Source organism: Polypterus senegalus, chromosome 7 (genome assembly GCF_016835505.1).
Source record: "Polypterus senegalus isolate Bchr_013 chromosome 7, ASM1683550v1, whole genome shotgun sequence".
In the NCBI taxonomy this organism is placed as follows: Eukaryota; Metazoa; Chordata; class Cladistia; order Polypteriformes; family Polypteridae; genus Polypterus; species Polypterus senegalus.
The window spans coordinates 9,997,417-10,015,853 of NC_053160.1; the positions used below are offsets into that span (position 1 = coordinate 9,997,417).

At 40.6% G+C, this 18,437-nt stretch overlaps 1 protein-coding gene across 1 annotated transcript in view; it reads left to right on the forward strand.

Annotated features, from left to right (window-relative positions):
- The first annotated feature begins 4,440 nt into the window (after window positions 1–4,440).
- Window positions 4,441–18,437, forward strand: part of srp72 (signal recognition particle 72) — a 54,560-nt gene continuing 40,563 nt past the window's right edge. The window contains exons 1-4 of the mRNA XM_039758220.1: window positions 4,441–4,567; window positions 12,113–12,233; window positions 15,896–16,019; window positions 16,143–16,286. Coding sequence (XP_039614154.1) covers window positions 4,468–4,567; window positions 12,113–12,233; window positions 15,896–16,019; window positions 16,143–16,286 — 489 coding nt within the window. The 5' untranslated portion in view covers window positions 4,441–4,467. The remainder of the gene's footprint in view (window positions 4,568–12,112; window positions 12,234–15,895; window positions 16,020–16,142; window positions 16,287–18,437) is intronic.

Below are 18,437 nucleotides of genomic sequence, written 5' to 3' on the forward strand. Positions count from 1 at the left end.
GCCTCCATCATCCGTAAGTGGAAGAAGTTCAAAACCACCAGGACTCTTCCTAGAGTTGGCCGGCCATCTAAACTGAGTGATCAGGGGAGAAGGGCCTTAGTCAGGGAGGTGACCAAGAACCCGATGGTCACTCTGTCTGAGCTCCAGAGGTCCTCTGTGGAAAGAGGAGAACCTTCCAGAAGGACAACCATCTCTGCAGCAATCCACCAATCAGGCCTGTATGGTACAGTGGCCAGACGGAAGCCACTCCTTAGTAAAAGGCATATGGCAGCCCGCCTGGAGTTTGCCAAAAGGCACCTGAAGGACTCTCAGACCATGAGAAACAAAATTCTCTGGTCTGATGAGACAAAGATTGAACTCTTTGGTGTGAATGCCAGGCGTCACGTTTGGAGAAAACCAGGCACCGCTCATCACCAGGCTTATACCATCCCTACTGTGAAGCATGGTGGTGGTGGCATCATGCTGTGGGGGGCAGGAACTGGGAGAGTAGTCAGGATAAAGGGAAAGATGACTGCAGCAATGTACAGAGACATCCTGGATGAAAACCTGCTCCAGAGCGCTCTTGACCTCAGACTGGGGCGACCCTAAGCACACCGCCAAGATATCAAAGGAGTGGCTTCAGGACAACTCTGTGAATGTCCTTGAGTGGCCCAGCCAGAGCAGAGCCCAGACTTGAATCCGATTGAACATCTCTGGAGAGATCTTAAAATGGCTGTGCACCGACGCTTCCCATCCAACCTGATGGAGCTTGAGAGGTGCTGCAAAGAGGAATGGGCGAAACTGGCCAAGGATAGATGTGCCAAGCTTGTGGCATCATCTTCAAAAAGACTTGAGGCTGGAATTGCTGCCAAAGGTGCATCGACAAAGTATTGAGCAAAGGCTGTGAATACTTATGTACATGTGATTTCTCAGTTTTTTATATTTTTAATAAGTTTGCTAAAACCTCAAGTAAACTTTTTTCATGTTGTCATTATGGGGTGTTGTGTGTAGAATTCTGAGAAAAAATGAATTTAATCCATTATGGAATGAGGCTGTAACATAACAAAATGTGGAAAAAGTGATGCGCTGTGAATACTTTCCGGATGCTCTGTAGGTACAGTGAGTCAGGTAGCATCCGATGATCGAAATGCATGGGCAGGAGTGTAAGGAAGCAGCAGCTCAGACAGATAATGAGCGGCTAAACCATGAAGGCCTTTAAAAGTGAGAAGGATAATCTTATATTTGATTCTTGAAGAAACTGGTAACCAATGTAACTCATAGAGGACAGGAGTGATGTAAGCAGATTTTTTATTGTGTGTAAGTAAACGAGCAGCAGAATTCTGAACATATTGTAATCTGTTGATATATTTAGTCAGGAAGCCATTAAATAATGCATTGCAATAGTCCAGAGACGAGGAGTGATGAAAGCGTGAATGAGTGACTCACACTGTGGAAAGAATGCAGATGAGCAATGTTACGAAGATGACAAAAGGCTGTCTTTACTATTGAGCTGATGTGTGATTGAAAAGTAAGAAGCTGATCAAAGATGGCACCCAAATTATGGACTGATGCTGAGGGTTGAACCAGGATCCCATCAATGTCAATTTTTAGCCCACGAACGGTAGAGGACAGATTTGGTGCCAACCAATAAGATTTCTGTTTTATCAGGACTGAGTTGTAAAACAATGATCTGTCATCCAATGATTAATTTCCCGAATGCAGTCAGTGAGTGCAACAGGTGAAGATGTTGCAGTTCCATCCACGCTTACATAAAGTTGTGTGTCATCGGCATAGCAGTGGAAGCTCAGACCATACCGATGGATAATCTCCCCCAATGGAAGCATAGAGATGTTGAAGAAGATTGGACCGAGAACTGACCCTTGAGGGATACCTTGTGTGAATGAAGTAGTTGCACATTTGTATTCCCTAATGAAGATGTGATATTGGCGATCACTAAGGTATGATGTGAACCAAGAAAAAGCGGGACCAGAGATACCAATAGGTGAAAGTTGGGACAGTAAAATGTCATGGCTAACTATTAAACGCTGTGCTCAAGTCAAGAAGAACTAGAACAGTGGCCATCCCAGAATCTGCGGTTATCATTAAGTCATTGGCTACCTTAAGTAAAGCAGTTTCAGTGCTATGTAGGGCTCTGAATCCAGATTGAAAAGGCTCAAGCAGGTTATGTACTGTAAATTTAAATAATCATTGAGTTGAGCAGCAACAACCTTTTCTAAGATCTTAGTCAAAGCTGTAAAATTTTAGCTGTAAGGGATCTGAGCTAGGTTTTTTTTAAAACAGGGATTACAGCAGCAGTTTTTAAATCACTTGAAACAACACAGGTATGGAAACTACGGCTGATAAAGTGAGAAATGGGGCCAGAAAGTTTGTCAGTGCAAGCCTTAATAAGTAAAGTACAGTAGGTGCAGGATCTAGGTGGCAGGCAGATTTACGAGGTGTGGCAGAAAAGTAATGAGACTGATTTTTTATTTACCAAAGTTTTTATTTTTTTCAAACATCAATGTTATCCCCTTCAAAGTAGTTCCCTTGGGCAGCTACACACCGATGGAGACGTTGTTCCCACCGTTGGTAGCGGCACTAGAAGTCTTCAACCGGTATGGTCTTCAGCATGTCCGTTACACTCTTTTGGATGTTTTCTAAAGTCCCGAAATGACGTCCTTTGAGGACATTTTTCAGTTTAGGAAAAAGGAAAATGTCACACGGACTGAGGTCAGGTGAATAAGGGGGCTGGGGAACCACAGGAATGCCTTTTGAGGTCAAAAATTCTGTTATGGAGAGGGCAGTTTTTCGGCACCATTTTGGCACAGACCTTTCGCATGTGCAAATGTTCAGTCAAAATTTGATGAACGGTAAATCTGTTCAAATTTAGTTGTTCACTCAACATTCTTAATGTTAAACGACGGTCTGATCTCACAAGAGTGTTCACACGTTTGATGTTTTCATTGGTTTTCGAAGTTGAAGTCCTCCCTGAACGGTGTTCATCTTCAACGTGTTTTCTGCCTTCCAAAAATGATTTGTGCCAGCGAAAAACTTGAGCATGGGATAAAGAATGTTCCCCATAGGCCTGTTTTAACTTTTCAAACGTCACACTTGCCGTTTAATGGCACAACGTTGCTCCAAATTCCGCTGTTCCATTTTGCGTGACGCACAACCAAAAACACAACTTCGCTAATAGCAGTCACAAAAATCACGTAGTTAACGGAAGGAGTTGAAACTCGCACTGAGCTATGGGAGGGTACTGATACACGTGCTCTATCAAGGACAACAGCGCAGCGTTGCCAGATCGCTTGCAGTGTTGCCAGTCTCATTACTTTTCTGCCACACCACGTATTTAATTTAGATATTACTTCAGCAATAGAAGTTGGTGCAGTGGGGTTAAATTTAGATAAATAAACTGTAGGTTTAGAAGTATGATCAGTCGACAGAGATGAGGAATGATTAGCAGGGAAACTGATATATGGTCATAATTTTTGAGTGAAAATAGTCCAAAAATAGGTTACAGTGCTCAACAGAGAAATATGGATTTTTACCAGCAGGCTGACAAAGTCTGTTAACTGTATTAAAAAGAGATCTAGGGCGGCAAGTACCAAAGTCAGAAAGAGTGGAATAGTACTTTGAGCGTGCAGCAGATAAGGCACATCTGTATTCCTTCAAGTGTTCAGTGTAAGCCAAGGTGTGAACAGCCAGACCAGTCTTCTTCCAGAGCCTTTCCATTTTCTTTATCTTAGCCCTCTGTCTTCCAAAGCTCTTCTCCATTCTTCAAACTTCCTCTCTTCTGGTGTCATGCAACGTATCGTCATCAGCTAACAGCCTGCACCAGGTCCCACAACTCAACACATCCATAAGCAGATCAATGAGGTCAGGATTTCAAGAAGACCCCTGGTGCAGACACCCTCTAATTGGTGTCTTGTCTGATACCCCAACACTGCTTTTAACCCGAGTCCTCACTCCGTCATACATACCCTGGACAATTCTCACCTTATTCTCTGGTCCTCCTTTCTCTCTCAAGCACCTTTAGACCCCTTAACGTGTTGCTCTATCAGAAGCCTTCTCCAAATCAGAAAAAAACACCACGTGCAAAGCTCTCTGTTTTTCTCGACGCTACTGTATGGGCTGTCTCAATTCAATACACAGACTGCACCAGTTATTCGTCTCCTCGGCATAAAACCATACATGGTTTTTCTTTCACTTCTTTAAAATATATGACCGTACCATTTTCCAGGCAGCCATGCATTTTGATGCCCACTTACATTGCACAGCATTTAGGGGTTTTTAGAATTTGTAGATCCTTAATAAACATGTTGCTACATTTTACTTCTGTTGCTGTGATTCTCGGCTCTTCAAGGAATATCGACTGTATAAGTCCACATCAAGTCCAGCATGCACTGCAATATGAACCACGATGTCGACTGCGAAACACGTCACACCGCAAACCCCGCCTCTTCCGGTGGGACTGTCGACTGAAAGATGGCGAGTGCGGCGTTGTCGGTTACAGCGCTGTGGAATGAAGTGAGTCGTCATGGACAGAACGGTGACTACACGAGGGCGCTCAAAGCAATTAATAAACGTAAAGATTTTTTTTTTGTTTTGTTACTTGCACGGCGTTGCATTTCTGCTGTAACGATAAATATTATATACATGCAGCTGTAATGGTCTACGGCGAGCACTGTTTTAAAAGCTTATATGCTACCGCTTGTTGTTGCCTGTTTTAAGTTTGGTAAAACAAATAATAGAAAGAGGAGTTTTAGAAGCGTGGAGAAAGTAGTACACCTGGTTTATCCGTATATGTGTGGATATGAATTTGCGCCTGTCTTCCGATAGTCGTAAGAGCCAAAGCAGTAAAGGCGACGTGTCCTTAGTTCCGGGCAGCAGGAGTGAACGGAGTTGGGGTGCGGGTGCTGACCGATTACTTCAGAACTGTCTAGGGTGGCATTGTAAATTGTCATACTGTTTTATATTTTGTTGAGTTATGAACGGTACGGTTCGCATTAAGTGCGAAGTCATCATCTGTGAATGACAGGCATTTGTCCGCAAATATTAAAAGCCGCTATCCTATGGTCAATGGGTAGATGCTTGCTGCCTTTTGTTAAATTTCTTTGATTTACCTTGCGCTTTATCAGTCTAATGGAGGAAAACCTTAACGACGAAAGTGCTTCAGTGCTCTGTGACTGGCTTAGTATTTCTCTGTTCTTTTAAATAAGAACAAATCAAAATCCGCCCGACATCTGTGCTGATATTATTGCAGAAGGCAAACATTTCTTTTGACATGTTCTTCCAAATGTATGATGATGTAAACAAGGAGGAGAAGTAGGTGACAGGCTTTGATATGTGCCACCCTGCAGCAGCTGCTCTAGTATTACCTTAACATACTGCATTATTTTTCCATCATTTAGATAGAACTTTTTCTCCCCATGTGAAAATATTGCTTTTTACTAAGCTCTTTAAATAAATACAGACAGAAAGAGAAGTATATACACACAAACACATAGACCAGAATGACCAAAAAGAAAGAGAACTTCTGATTTGACGGTCACCGTGAGGCACTATACAGGCACGTTGCTATTGATATAAAGGGGCCACCATCACATTTCTTGGCTGAAATGAAAGTCCTTGGTGTGCTAGAGAGAGGATGTGCAGTATTTTTCAGAATGGCCTTCAGTTTGGAAAGAAATTGAGATAACCAGTGCAGATGTAACCAACTGCAATCTGCCTTTCTCTGCGTTGTGTAAATGATCATCATGTAGGGTTAAAACACAAGCTTTTATTTTCCTCTTCAAGAGACTCTTTTCAAAACAAAAGGAAAAAAATGGACAGGGTATCACATAAATGTCTGCTCCCCTATGCCCCACAGCAGCCACCACGCTTCTCCCCTTTTTATTTATACAAACACGTTGCATATAAAACTACAAACCGGATTCCAAAAAAGTTGGGACACTATACAAATCGTGAATACAAACTGAATGCAATGATGTGGAGGTGCCAACTTCTAATATTTTATTCAGAGTAGAACATAAATCACGGAACAAAAGTTTAAACTGAGAAAATGTATCATAATGTATCAAAATATGTTGATTCAGAATTTCATGGTGTCAACAAATCCCAAAAAAGTTGGGACAAGGCCATTTTCACCACTGTGTGGCATCTCCCCTTCTTCTTACAACACTCAACAGACGTCTGGGGACCGAGGAGACCAGTTTCTCAAGTTTAGAAATAGGAATGCTCTCCCATTCTTGTCTAATACAGGCCTCTAACTGTTCAATCGTCTTGGGCCTTCTTTGTCACACCTTCCTCTTTATGATGCGCCAAATGTTCTCTATAGGTGAAAGATCTGGACTGCAGACTGGCCATTTCAGTACCCGGATCCTTCTCCTACGCAGCCATGATGTTGTGATTGATGCAGAATGTGGTCTGGCATTATCTTGTTGAAAATGCAGGGTCTTCCCTGAAAGAGATGACGTCTGGATGGGAGCATATGTTGTTCTAGAACCTGAATATATTTTTCTGCATTGATGGTGCCTTTCCAGACATGCAAGCTGCCCATGCCACACGCACTCATGCAACCCCATACCATCAGAGATGCAGGCTTCTGAACTGAGCGTTGATAACAACTTGGGTTGTCCTTGTCCTCTTTGGTCCGGATGACATGGCGTCCCAGATTTCCAAAAGAACTTTGAATCGTGACTCTTCTGACCACAGAACAGTCTTCCATTTTGCCACACTCCATTTTAAATGATCCCTGGCCCAGTGACAACGCCTGAGCTTGTGGATCTTGCTTAGAAATGGCTTCTTCTTTGCACTGTAGAGTTTCAGCTGGCAACGGCGGATGGCACGGTGGATTGTGTTCACTGACAATGGTTTCTTGAAGTATTCCTGAGCCCATTCTGTGATTTCCTTTACAGTAGCATTCCTGGTTGTGGTGCAGTGTCGTTTAAGGGCCCGGAGATCACGGGCATCCAGTATGGTTTTACGGCCTTGACCCTTACGCACAGAGATTGTTCCAGATTCTCTGAATCTTCGGATGATGTTATGCACAGTTGATGATGATAGATGCAAAGTCTTTGCAATTTTTTGCTGGGTAACACCTTTCTGATATTGCTCCACTATCTTTCTGTGCAACATTGTGGGAATTGGTGATCCTCTACCTATCTTGGCTTCTGAGAGACACTGCCACTCTGAGAAGCTCTTTTTATACCCAATCATGTTGTCAATTGACCTAATTAGTGTTTATTGGTCTTCCAGCTCTTCGTTATGCTCAAATTTACTTTTTCCAGCCTCTTATTGCTACTTGTCCCAACTTTTTTGGGATTTGTTGACACCATGAAATTTTGAATCAATATATTTTTCCTTTAAAATGATGCATTTACTCGGATTAAACGTTTGATCTGTCATCTACGTTCTATTACAAATAAAATATTGACATTTGCCATCTCCACATTATTGCATTCAGTTTTTATTCACAATTTGTTTAGTGTCCCAACTTTTTTGGAATCCGGTTTGTATTTACAAAAAAAAAAAAAAAATGACTCAAATTTTCCAAAGAGAACATAGCTTTTTGGGGAAGTTCATAACTAAAATGAACAAAATTATAAATAACATTTTACACTTCGCTACACAGACATGACATTGCTAGAATTTTACACAAGATTTTTGGTAGCAGGCAGCACGCCACAGTGGCTCTTCTGCCTTGTAGTCACGTGACCAGAGCCCATGTTCTCCTCGTGTGGGCTTTCCTCTTGCAGTCCAAAGACATGCTAGTTAGATGGATTGGTGATGCTAATTTGGCCCTAGTATGTGTGTGTAAACCCTGCCATGGCTGGGTGCTCCGATCAGGGTTTGTTCCTGCCTAGCACCCTATGCTAGTTGGCATAGGCTCCAGCTTCCTCACAGCCTGTTCAGGATGAAGCAGATTTAGAAAATGGATGGATTTTTGGTAGCCCAAAAGACCCATTTATTAAACTTTACTAGTTCCATATCTATTCCAGCTATTTTTGTAAAAGATGATGGATAATATGTAGCTGAACAAAAATTCTCTTTTATACAGGGTGAGCCGAAATAAAGTATCACATTTCTCAAAGTCTTTGTGTGAGGTAGAGGCAACTGAGTGGGTGGGGGCCCTTCGATTGGCGATCCCTTGTAGTTTTTAGTCTGGTGCCCACCATGCTTTTGCTTTCGAAGCGTTCTTCAAAAACAACAAATCCATCATCACTATGCAATGAGTCTTCCGACTGCACTTCAGCATTCCTCCTAAAGGTGACGTCCCAACTCGGAAAATAATTCTTCAGTGGGTGTCAGTAGTGCAGGAACTCAATGAGAGAGACTGGGAGAGCCGTAGAGAGTTGTGCGCGAACATTCTGCAAACCGTTCATTGAGATGCCATCATTATGTGCAGTGACGAGGCACGTTTCCTTTGAATGGTTGCGTAAATAAGCACAGCTTTTGCTATTCAGCTAAAACCAACTTTCGTGGACTTCCATCAGAGGCCCCCGCACAGTGAGCATGTTACAGTTTGGTGCGCCTTTGTAGGCCTTTACTTTTTTGAGGAGGGGGAGAAGCAAAGGTCACAGTCACTTCATAACGTTACATCGAAATGCTCAAGACCTTTTTGCGACCCCAACTGGAAGAAATGGTTGTGGTGGATGCCTGGTTTCAATAGGATGGAGCAATAGCTCATACTGCCTGTGCGGAGATCCATGCAAGTGATGTTTCCGGGGAAGCTGATCTCCCTGCTCAGTGATGTTGGGTGGCCTTCACGTTTGCCAGATATCACTTTGTGCAATTTCTTCTTGTGGGGACATCGCAACTTGAAGGTATACATACACACACCGACCTCAAAACCTTGAAGCCCTGAAGGACCACAAAATCGTCGCTATTCCCCTTGAAATGTTCGAACGAGTCATACGAGCATTCAGAAATCATCTCGAAGAGTGTATCGCTAATGATAGCCACTACCTTTTAAGATATCATTTTTAAAACACAGGGAATAAAAATATATTTTGTATATCTTTTCTTATATCATAATTAAATGTATTTTATCTTGTAGCATTTTTGTAGAGTAAACATTTGAAATGTGGTACTTCTTTTTGGCTCACCCTGTAGTTGATGTAGCAGAAGTAAAATGAGAGAAGCCTGCTTTGGAGAGAAAAGACAGGTGAAGTCTAAAGCCAGACTTGTCACTTGAGCTGACAGAGATCTCAGTTTGCGCCACTGACTAAAATAATTGTCTTCCACTGTTTTTGTAGAAGGAGGATGTGAGAGCACACCTTTGGGAATGGCTTTAAATGAGAGAGAGCAGCCTGTGTCAATAGCGTCCTATACGTTATCAAAGAAGACGGCACAGTGGTAGCACTTCTCCCATACGACATATTTGCATGTTCTCTCCATGCCTGTGTGGGTTACCTCAGGGTGCTCTGGCTTCCTGCCACAGTCGAAATACATGCATGTGTTTATGGTCACCCTTGTGAAAGCCTGCCACCCTGTCCAAAGATTGTTCCTGACTTGCACCGGACGCTTGCTGGGAGATGTTCCAGCATTCCCACAACCCTGCTGTGGACAAGCAAATTTGGAAAATAGTTAGTTGGATGGATTAAGATTAACACAGCAGAGTTTCAATAAATTTGGAAGCCTTTTTACTAACTGGGTTAATGTCTTTAAAATGAAGATTCATAAGCTTGTATTACTTAAACATTTGGCAAGCTATTTTAACATTTAATACCTTAGACAACTAATTTAATTTGTAACAGTTTCTGCCTTCAGTGTTCAGAATAGTATTCTGGCTTGTCAAACCTGCTAATTTCAAATATGCAAATTAATATATTTTAAATTGAATACACCATGGGTGAAAAGTTTTAGAACACCTCAGTTTTTTCATTGTTGTGGAAATTCACAGTTTTAATGTCATAATGTTTCATGAAAGCAAGGCATAGAAAAATTAACAATGGCAAATAAACAATCCAAGGAAAGATTAAGTGTATAAAATTTTATTTACAATTTTTAAATTCATCAAAATAGCCCTCTTTTGCTTTATAACAGCCAAACTGTGGAAACTGTTTTGACTCTGAATGCCAGTCACCAACTCTGTCTCTTTGTCCTCCATGTTTGACAGTTGGTGTCACACACAGAGGAACTATCCTGTCACCAACTTGAAGGTGTACAAACAACCTGCGTGATGAAATGAAGATTTCAAATTTTGATTAATTAGTCCCTAAGACTTCCTTCCAGTCTGTAGTAGTCCACAGCTGGTATTTCAAGGCCCTGTTTTGTCCTTTAAGGAATGGCTTTCTTCCTGCCACTCGCCTTGTCAGGCCTGCAGCACAAAGTCCCCTCTTCACAGTAGACACTGACATTTGCTTTTGTCGACCTGAACTGTTAAGCTGCGCTTAAAGAAGTTGTGCTGTGAGGCGCCTGGGATCCCACCAGCTGATGACCCTCAGAAATCTGTCTTCTGATTGGCTTATGACGTTGGCTCTGCCAGATCTCTTCTTATCAGAGTTTCTTCCAGTTCCCAATTGCCTGTAGATTGTGTAGGACACCACTGCACTTACTGACACTGTTTTGTTTTTGCAATTTCTCCACATGAAAGGCTTACACTTCTAAGAGTAATAATGCTCTGTTAATTGTTTTCCTGTCATTGTCACTGGAATTGACTTTCTGACTTTTATTTCAGTTTAACCACTCTGTCTGGATTCCCAAGGAGATTTTTGTTTGTTCCACAAATTATTTTATTTGTTCATAGTTTTCTTGTAGTATTTGTATTTTATTCTGGTTTATTGTCGCTTATTCTGTTTCAATGCCTTTTATTTCAGTTCAAATTTATTGTCATGTGCACAGTAAGAAACACATTTTCCTGTACCATTAAATTCTTTCTTTTCTGTCCACACTAAATGACCAAACCAACGTATAAAGATAAACCTAAATAATAAGAGGCAGATAGATAAGTAACAGGCAGCATAAAGTGAAATTGTGGAGGTAGGTGTGTGATGGACAAGTCCAATACAGTTAGTTATGTGAGGTAGGTAGAATGAGGTGGACCATGGTTATAAACTCCAGTCAGTTATTTAGGAGTTAATGGCATTGGGGAAGAAAGAGTTCTTTAGCCTGGAAGTCCTGCATTTCATCCTTCATTACCTCCTGCCTGAGGGTAGAAGTGTGGACAGTTCGTGTTAGGGGCGGGTGGGGTCCCTGAGGATCGAGGCAGTTCTCCTGTGGACTCTGCAGTTATAGATGCTCTGCAGAGAGGTCAGTGGGGTCCTGGTGATCTTCTCTGCAGGCGTTTGTGGTCCATAGCAGTAGTGTTGTTATACCACACGGTGATGCAGCTGTTCAAGATGCTCTCCACAATGCAGCTGTAAAAGTTGCCGAGGATCTTAGTCGACATACCAAACTTACTCAGCCTCCTCAGAAAATACAGCCGCTGCTGGGCCCTCTTGACCAGCTGTGTGGTGTTAAGTGTCCAAGTGAGGTCCTCACTGATGTAGACACCCAGGTTTTTAATGCTGCTCACCCTCTCCACTTCAAGCCCTCGGATGAACAGTGGCTGGTAAGGTCTCCTCTCCTTCCTCATGTCCATTATCATCTCCTTTGTCTTGTCTGTGTTGAGGGTGAGGTTGTTGTCCTCACACCATGATGCCAGACTATCCACCTCCCTCCTGTAGGCCACCTCATCCCCACCAGTGATGCTTCCAATCACTGCGGTGTCGTCTGCTAACTTTAGGATGATGTTATCTTTATTTAATATTTATGCAGATATTATTTGTATCCATTGGTGTATATTGTTGTTCTTTGTGAATTTCTGTGAAGCGCTTTGAGTCTGAGAAAGGTGCTATATTAACATTTTTATTATTATTATTCTAGAGTGGTTTCTTGTGAAAACTTTTTGCATTTCAGATTTTATCTGGGTTGTTGAGCTGGCTAGAGTCCTCTCCGAGAGTGGGTATAGTTTTTAGTTTACCCATTTTATTTCAGTCCTTAGCCAAATTCAAACAGTAAGGCTCATGAAGGTCATTTTAAGGTCAGTAATTAAACCAAAAGAAATGCCAGTTTTGTAAAATCTGGTTATATGTTTAAAACAGTTTTGCTGTTACATTGAATGCTTCTTTTTCTTCTCTTTCTCTAGTTCTTCAGGAAAATAAAGATGATGCCACTGCACTGCACTGCAAAGTAGTCTGCCTTATTCATAATGGAAATTTCAAGGAAGCCTTGAATGTTATCAATACCCACACTAAAGTGCTTGGCAGGTAATTTCTCTAAAACAATCATACAAATGGAAGTACACTCTTAAAAATACAGGTTCCTTAATGGCACTGTATGGTTCTTTACTGGATTTTGTGGTTCTACATAGAACCTTTGCTTGACCAAGCACCACTTCATCCTGGAGAGGGTGTTTTCTGCTTTGAAATCTTTCTAATACATTGAAGAAAAAAAAAAAAGAAATCTTGAATGTGTGATAGCATACTAACAGATTAAGTAAGCCAGGGCTTGGCATATGTTGTATGCAGCAAGAGTCTTTTTTTAAAATTATGAGCCGATTTCACAAATCTGTTAACCATCCTTTCATGACTTTTTACTGTGTGGAGTCTTCACAGATTTAGATAGATAAATGTGGATGTGTCTTTCATGAACCAAAAACGTTTCCCCTATGGCATCACACCTTTTATTTTTAAGGGTGTACACAACAAATCACTATCCAAAATGCATGTGTTGAATTTACTGTTTCATGCTTTATTTAAAAAGTAATTGATCAGTCAGCACATCTTATACCACTTTTTTAATGACGTGCTCTCTACAAAGTCAGCACTCAAGTATAGAACTCAACACTTCCTCTGCAAACTTTAATATTATGAAATAATGTTAACTAAATGATGTGACTGGTAAAAAGAAATAAGAAACCTATTTTTCTGTAGTTATTTGTTCAAAAGATGAAATATTGTAACATTTATTTGCATATATGTTTTTTTTTAAACATTTTATTGAATTTATTTAAATCAAGTAACATTCCATACAAGCAAGTCAAAATTGACCAAACTAGGTTAGAATCAAATCATCCCCGACCCATGAGAAAGAGAGCTAGGCCAACAGAGTAAAACTTTAATAGTAAATAAATCAATAAAATAAAAAAAGGGAAGAGAACCCACTTCCTCAATTTAAAAGCTTGTTCTAAAATGTTTTTGATTAGACCCTGCCAAATTTTTAAGTTTTGTACAGATCCTCTAAATGAGAGTTTGATACCTGATATTTTTAAACTTATAATGATCAGTTGGTGCCACTGAGCCCTAAACCTCAGACACAATAAAGCCCAACATGACACTGGGGTAATATAAAGGATATTTATTCACTGTAGACACCTTTTAACAATCACCTGTATAAGATCAGTGAACAAAACACAATACAAAAAAATTCTTCCTTCTTCTGTCCTCCTGTTGAGTCTCACCCGCTGCTTCCCGAACTCTTAATTCCATGATGTGAGACAGCAGGCTCTTGGACAAGCCGGGAATTCTTCCTAGAAGAACCTCAGGGTCATATAGAAATGAGGGAGGTCCCCCAAAAGTACTCTCTGTTGGCACCCAGGGGACCTGACAGGTTTACAAGTCCGGACTCCCAAGTACCCCTGCGGGTGTTCCGACAAGACTGCCTCATGAGGATGACTGCCATCTGAAATATGGGGGAATGTAACTGCTCCCAATTTCTGGCTTCTGCTGGTCCATCCATTATATTACACCGGCCGGGCACAAGATTATTTTTTCGTCCAGCCGGCCAATCTATCTGTCTTTCGCTCTGGCCTCCCTTCCATGTAAGAAACCAACCTCCTTCCAGGCAGAGATGCCTTTTTTCCTCCAACAAACTGTTTTAATTGCCTGTGGCTTATACCCATTTTTAATTGTTTACATAACTTAAACTTACCCAGTGAATCACCAATCCCTTGGGATTAATAAAGTATCTATCTATCTATCTATCTATCTATCTATCTATCTATCTATCTATCTATCTATCTATCTATCTATCTATCTATCTATCTATCTATCTATCTATGTTATATAGTGCCTTTCATATCTATCTATCTAATCTAATCTATCTAATCTATCTATCTATCTAATCTATCTAATTGAACAGTACAACTAAAGCCAGTGTCACATTAGACAACGTTTCCAGCGTTTTTCAGTCTTGGCCTTCCTTTACTTAATTTTAGCCAGTTGTCTGCGTGCTCTTGTGAAGCCAATTGCCTAATGTGACATATTTAACAACTGAGACTGAAAGTCTGTGACGGTCTAGGATAAAGTCAGACTTTTTAGATTTATTGATTACAGGGGTGGGCTCTTTGTGTGTGAGAGTTGTGAACCAATAAGCTTTCAGCGGGTAGTTGTGTCCTGGGGAATATGTTCTTTTTTTGTTTTAGAAATACAGGAGATAATAAGCAGGCAGGAGGAATATATAAATAAAAGGATATATATATGTTTAACTTTGTTTAAAATGCAACTTTAACTCCCAGTATACTGTACGCTGTAGTATAATCATTTATACATACAGATTTAAGCCAAATAGCAGACATTGGAGCAGTACAATTATTGTCCAGTTTTTCAGAGGGGAATGCTGATAATTGTACTCCTGGTTCGCCAGAGTGCAGGAAGCATTGTTCTTGCAGATGGCTTATAGCTTTCAGAAGGTTCCTGACCTTATACATTTTGCATTTTTGTAAGTAAGCTATTTCTGAAAATTCTGAAAGCGTAACTATCTCCTGACCTATTTGAAATTTTATACATGTACTGTGCTCGTATAAAACTCTTAAACACAGCACATTCTTTTGGCTATCTGTGAACTGTGCACCTGACCTAATCACTTTACCCTGACTTGGAAAAACTGTTTACTTCTGCTGCATGTATGCCAACATTATTGGGCTCACAAAGCACAATTAACAAATAATTATTTTTCAGTTCTGGTTACAGTAGTACAATGCATAGAATGTAGCGATGAGGAGGATGAACACACCATCGCTATAAATCCTTCACAAAGCACCAGTACAGCGCCGGCTCAGTCAGGCAGCACGGGGGCTATGGACTTCATAAACCGAAGAGAAACTTGTCTGTTTGATGCCTCATACATTTTACTACAACAGAATGGAAAAAAGAAATAAAGGGCAGAGATTGCTGCTCAACAGGCTGCATTTGTTAAAGTGCTGGCTCCATCAGGCAGCATGGTACTGGCTGTCAGAAAAGGGGGCGAGTATAACTGTGCTGGCATATCGCCACTCAGCATTATTGGTTTTGTTAAATGTCTTATTTTGCTTATTCAAAATAAGTAACTTAAAATATTTATGCTGACAATTTAAAGATGCTAATGGCCATGGTATCTGAAGTTGGGATATCAAATGTTAAGGTGTAAGTGGCAATTCAGAGGAAGTGGCTGCGAAAGAAGTAGGAGGCAGGTAGGAATGAATGCAAAGAGTTTTGTAGTACAAAGGCAAGTGGACCATCCACCCCATGAGCTAGTAAAGGGGTCTTATTGGTGTTCTTGAACAGGTCCACAGAGGCACTAGGTTTATTATTGTGTATTGTCAGGCTTCTTCTGTTAATACCGGGGTTTGGGGATGTGTCAGGAGTGCCCTGTTTGGATACATAGAAAGAAGGTCCCGCATGCTAGCTGAACATAATTTATTTTAACTGAATGTTGAATTATATGTCAAAAACATATTTCCATGTTGGCCATTCCGGGTAAATCGCTTAAAGTGACTTTCTCCTTTTTTTTTTTTTTTAAAAGTAAAGGTTCAGTGCCATAATATGCACATTAGAATAATTTTGTGTGAAGTCTGTTTGTCACTTGTGTGTGAAACGGTAACGTGTAACAAAATTATATAGAATCCAGAAGCTATTCACTGATTTTTTTTTTTCTTTTTTTTAAATAATAGTGATGCTATTGCCTTTGAAAAAGCTTACTCGGAATACAGGTTGAACCGAGTGGAGAATGCCCTGAAAACAATTGAAAATACCAATCAGGAAACAAACAAGTTGAAAGAACTTTATGGCCAAGTGGTAATGTTCTCTTGATTACACTGTACTTAATAAATAAATGGTTCAGAATGATAAGTGGCACCACTTAAAATGCACATACTATATATATATATTTTGAATTCTTACCCTTGTGTATTACTTAAGCTATATAGGTTAGAACGCTATGAGAAGTGCTTGACAGTGTACAGGGACTTGATCCGAAACTCCCAAGATGACTATGAAGAAGAGAGAAAAACCAATATGTCAGCAGTGGTGGCAGCAATGAACATCTGGGACAAACCTCCTCTGGTAATATTTTGTTAACTGAATACTTTGTCAACTTTATCATGTAATGCCCCTAACCCCTCCTCCCCTTTCTATATATTAGACTAGCCATCCCCCGCAGCTTCACCCATGTATTAGTGAAACAGGACAGTGAGGAGGGCCCTGTCCGACTCTTTGCTCCTGACGTCACTCATTCCCCTCCCCTCGGCCCGCAGCCTCTGTCTCAGATTAGCGCGAATATATTGCTCCTGCAAGCGAATTATGATTCTTAGTGCAATGAGAGAAGTTGCAAAATCATCCTGAATGTTCAAGCAAATTATAGGAATAAAAAGGTCTAAATCCGTTAAGTAGTTCTCTTGCCGACTAAGCGGAGTTAAGGTTACGCGCCGAGGGAGGCGTGTGAGTGAGGAGGGCACCGTACCTTAGACCACGAAATTTTTAAAACCGTTTTTTAGTGAGCATCTATGGGCCACGGGTAACCTACGTTCCAAATTAAAAGTCCCAAGTCCTCATGGTTCGGGAGTTTTCGTGATGAGTGAGTCAGTGGTATGTGGCTTTTATATTATATATAGATTAATGGCAGCACTGTACTTGGGCTGAAGTGTGAGTCAGGCTGGGATGCCGTTTTATATGCATTTATTTACTTAAGTGATTCTGTATTTCTTCAGCAATCTGAAGCTAATCTTCAACATCATTAGGAAACTCAAAATTTCACAGTTTTCTCTGCATGAGTCTTTAATAGCACTGTGACTTTCTAAACTGCATTTGTATGAGGCGGCTTACCTTTTATAAATTGTATTCAGGTAGTCGGGAACAAAACCTGTTTAGTGCAATCAATGAAAAACAACATGACATACAGATGGCCCTTGGGTTATGAATGAGTTCAGTTCTTTAAGATTTTTATAGCCTGTTTTCTACCTGAAAATATCCATTCATGGAAATGCCATCAGAAATGTGTAATTCTTCAATACTTATTTGACATTAAAATGTTTCACAACTTATTAATAAAATGACAGTGAAGGAGTTTTACTGTATTTTAAATTGCAAAATAAATAATTTACAGTGAACCAAGAGTACATACTGCATGTTGATGTTATGCTTAAAAATTCTATAGTTTTTGATACTGGTACAGTACTGCTGGTTTGACTTTGTGTCAAATGAGTGGTTGCTCATGGAGTCACGAATGAGGCACATTACCTGCTTTGTGAGGGAATGGTAGTTATGGCACTACAGCCACGTGGCGCGACTCTCCGACGGTGATGCAGCTCACAGGACCCTCATTGTTGAGGACCCGAGTGGCTGGACCAGGTCAAGGGGATGTCGACATAACACCTGGCTGCAGCAGATAGATGGTCATGTCTAGAGGACGGGATTTGACTGTGTGTTTGTTTTTGAGGGGTTGCCAACCAGGATTTTGAAGTGCTTCCTTATGTGGTGGGTGCAGCAACACGCTGTACCAGTGCATGCTCCCCAGCCTGACCAGTATAGTACCTCATTGAGTTGCAAAAGTCATGAAAATCCAACAGTACCTGACGATTGATCCCACAGAAGAGAAATGGTGTCTTTGCTGAGAGATTAATAAACGTGTCACCAACAGCTGAAATGGCATGGCTGTAAGACATACATGGACATTAACTATTTACCTGTGACGTGCACTCCTGGGTATGTTCAGTGACAAGTAATGGCTGCTACATATTCATCTGCCGCAAAACTAGTTTTCTTCATTTGTAAGTGTAAAAAAAAAAAAATAAAAAAAAGTGAAATTCAGTTGAAAAGAAGCATTTGGGTGTTATTTTTGTCTCTGGAGCTGCCATAACTAAAGACCTGACTGTGCACAAAAGTATTAAATATCAAGTGGAATAAAAATGTTTGAAATTTTTGGTGTTAATAGGTAGTAGTTAGAGTGGGATGTTTCAGTGTTCCACAGTCCGCCTGTACCAGTTAATACTGAAAACTGTTGTGTGATGCAAAAGTAACATTTTTCTGACCTGCTTTGTCAGATAGGGATCTCTTTGAGGATGTGCCTGTATTGGCATTGATACACGTAACCCTTGATAGAATTCTGGAAATGTGCTGTATTTAATTAAAACTCAAAATAAGCATTTATTGTTACTCTTGATATAACTAAAGTGCTATGTAGGTTTAACATTATATGAACATTTTTTTTTTCATTTT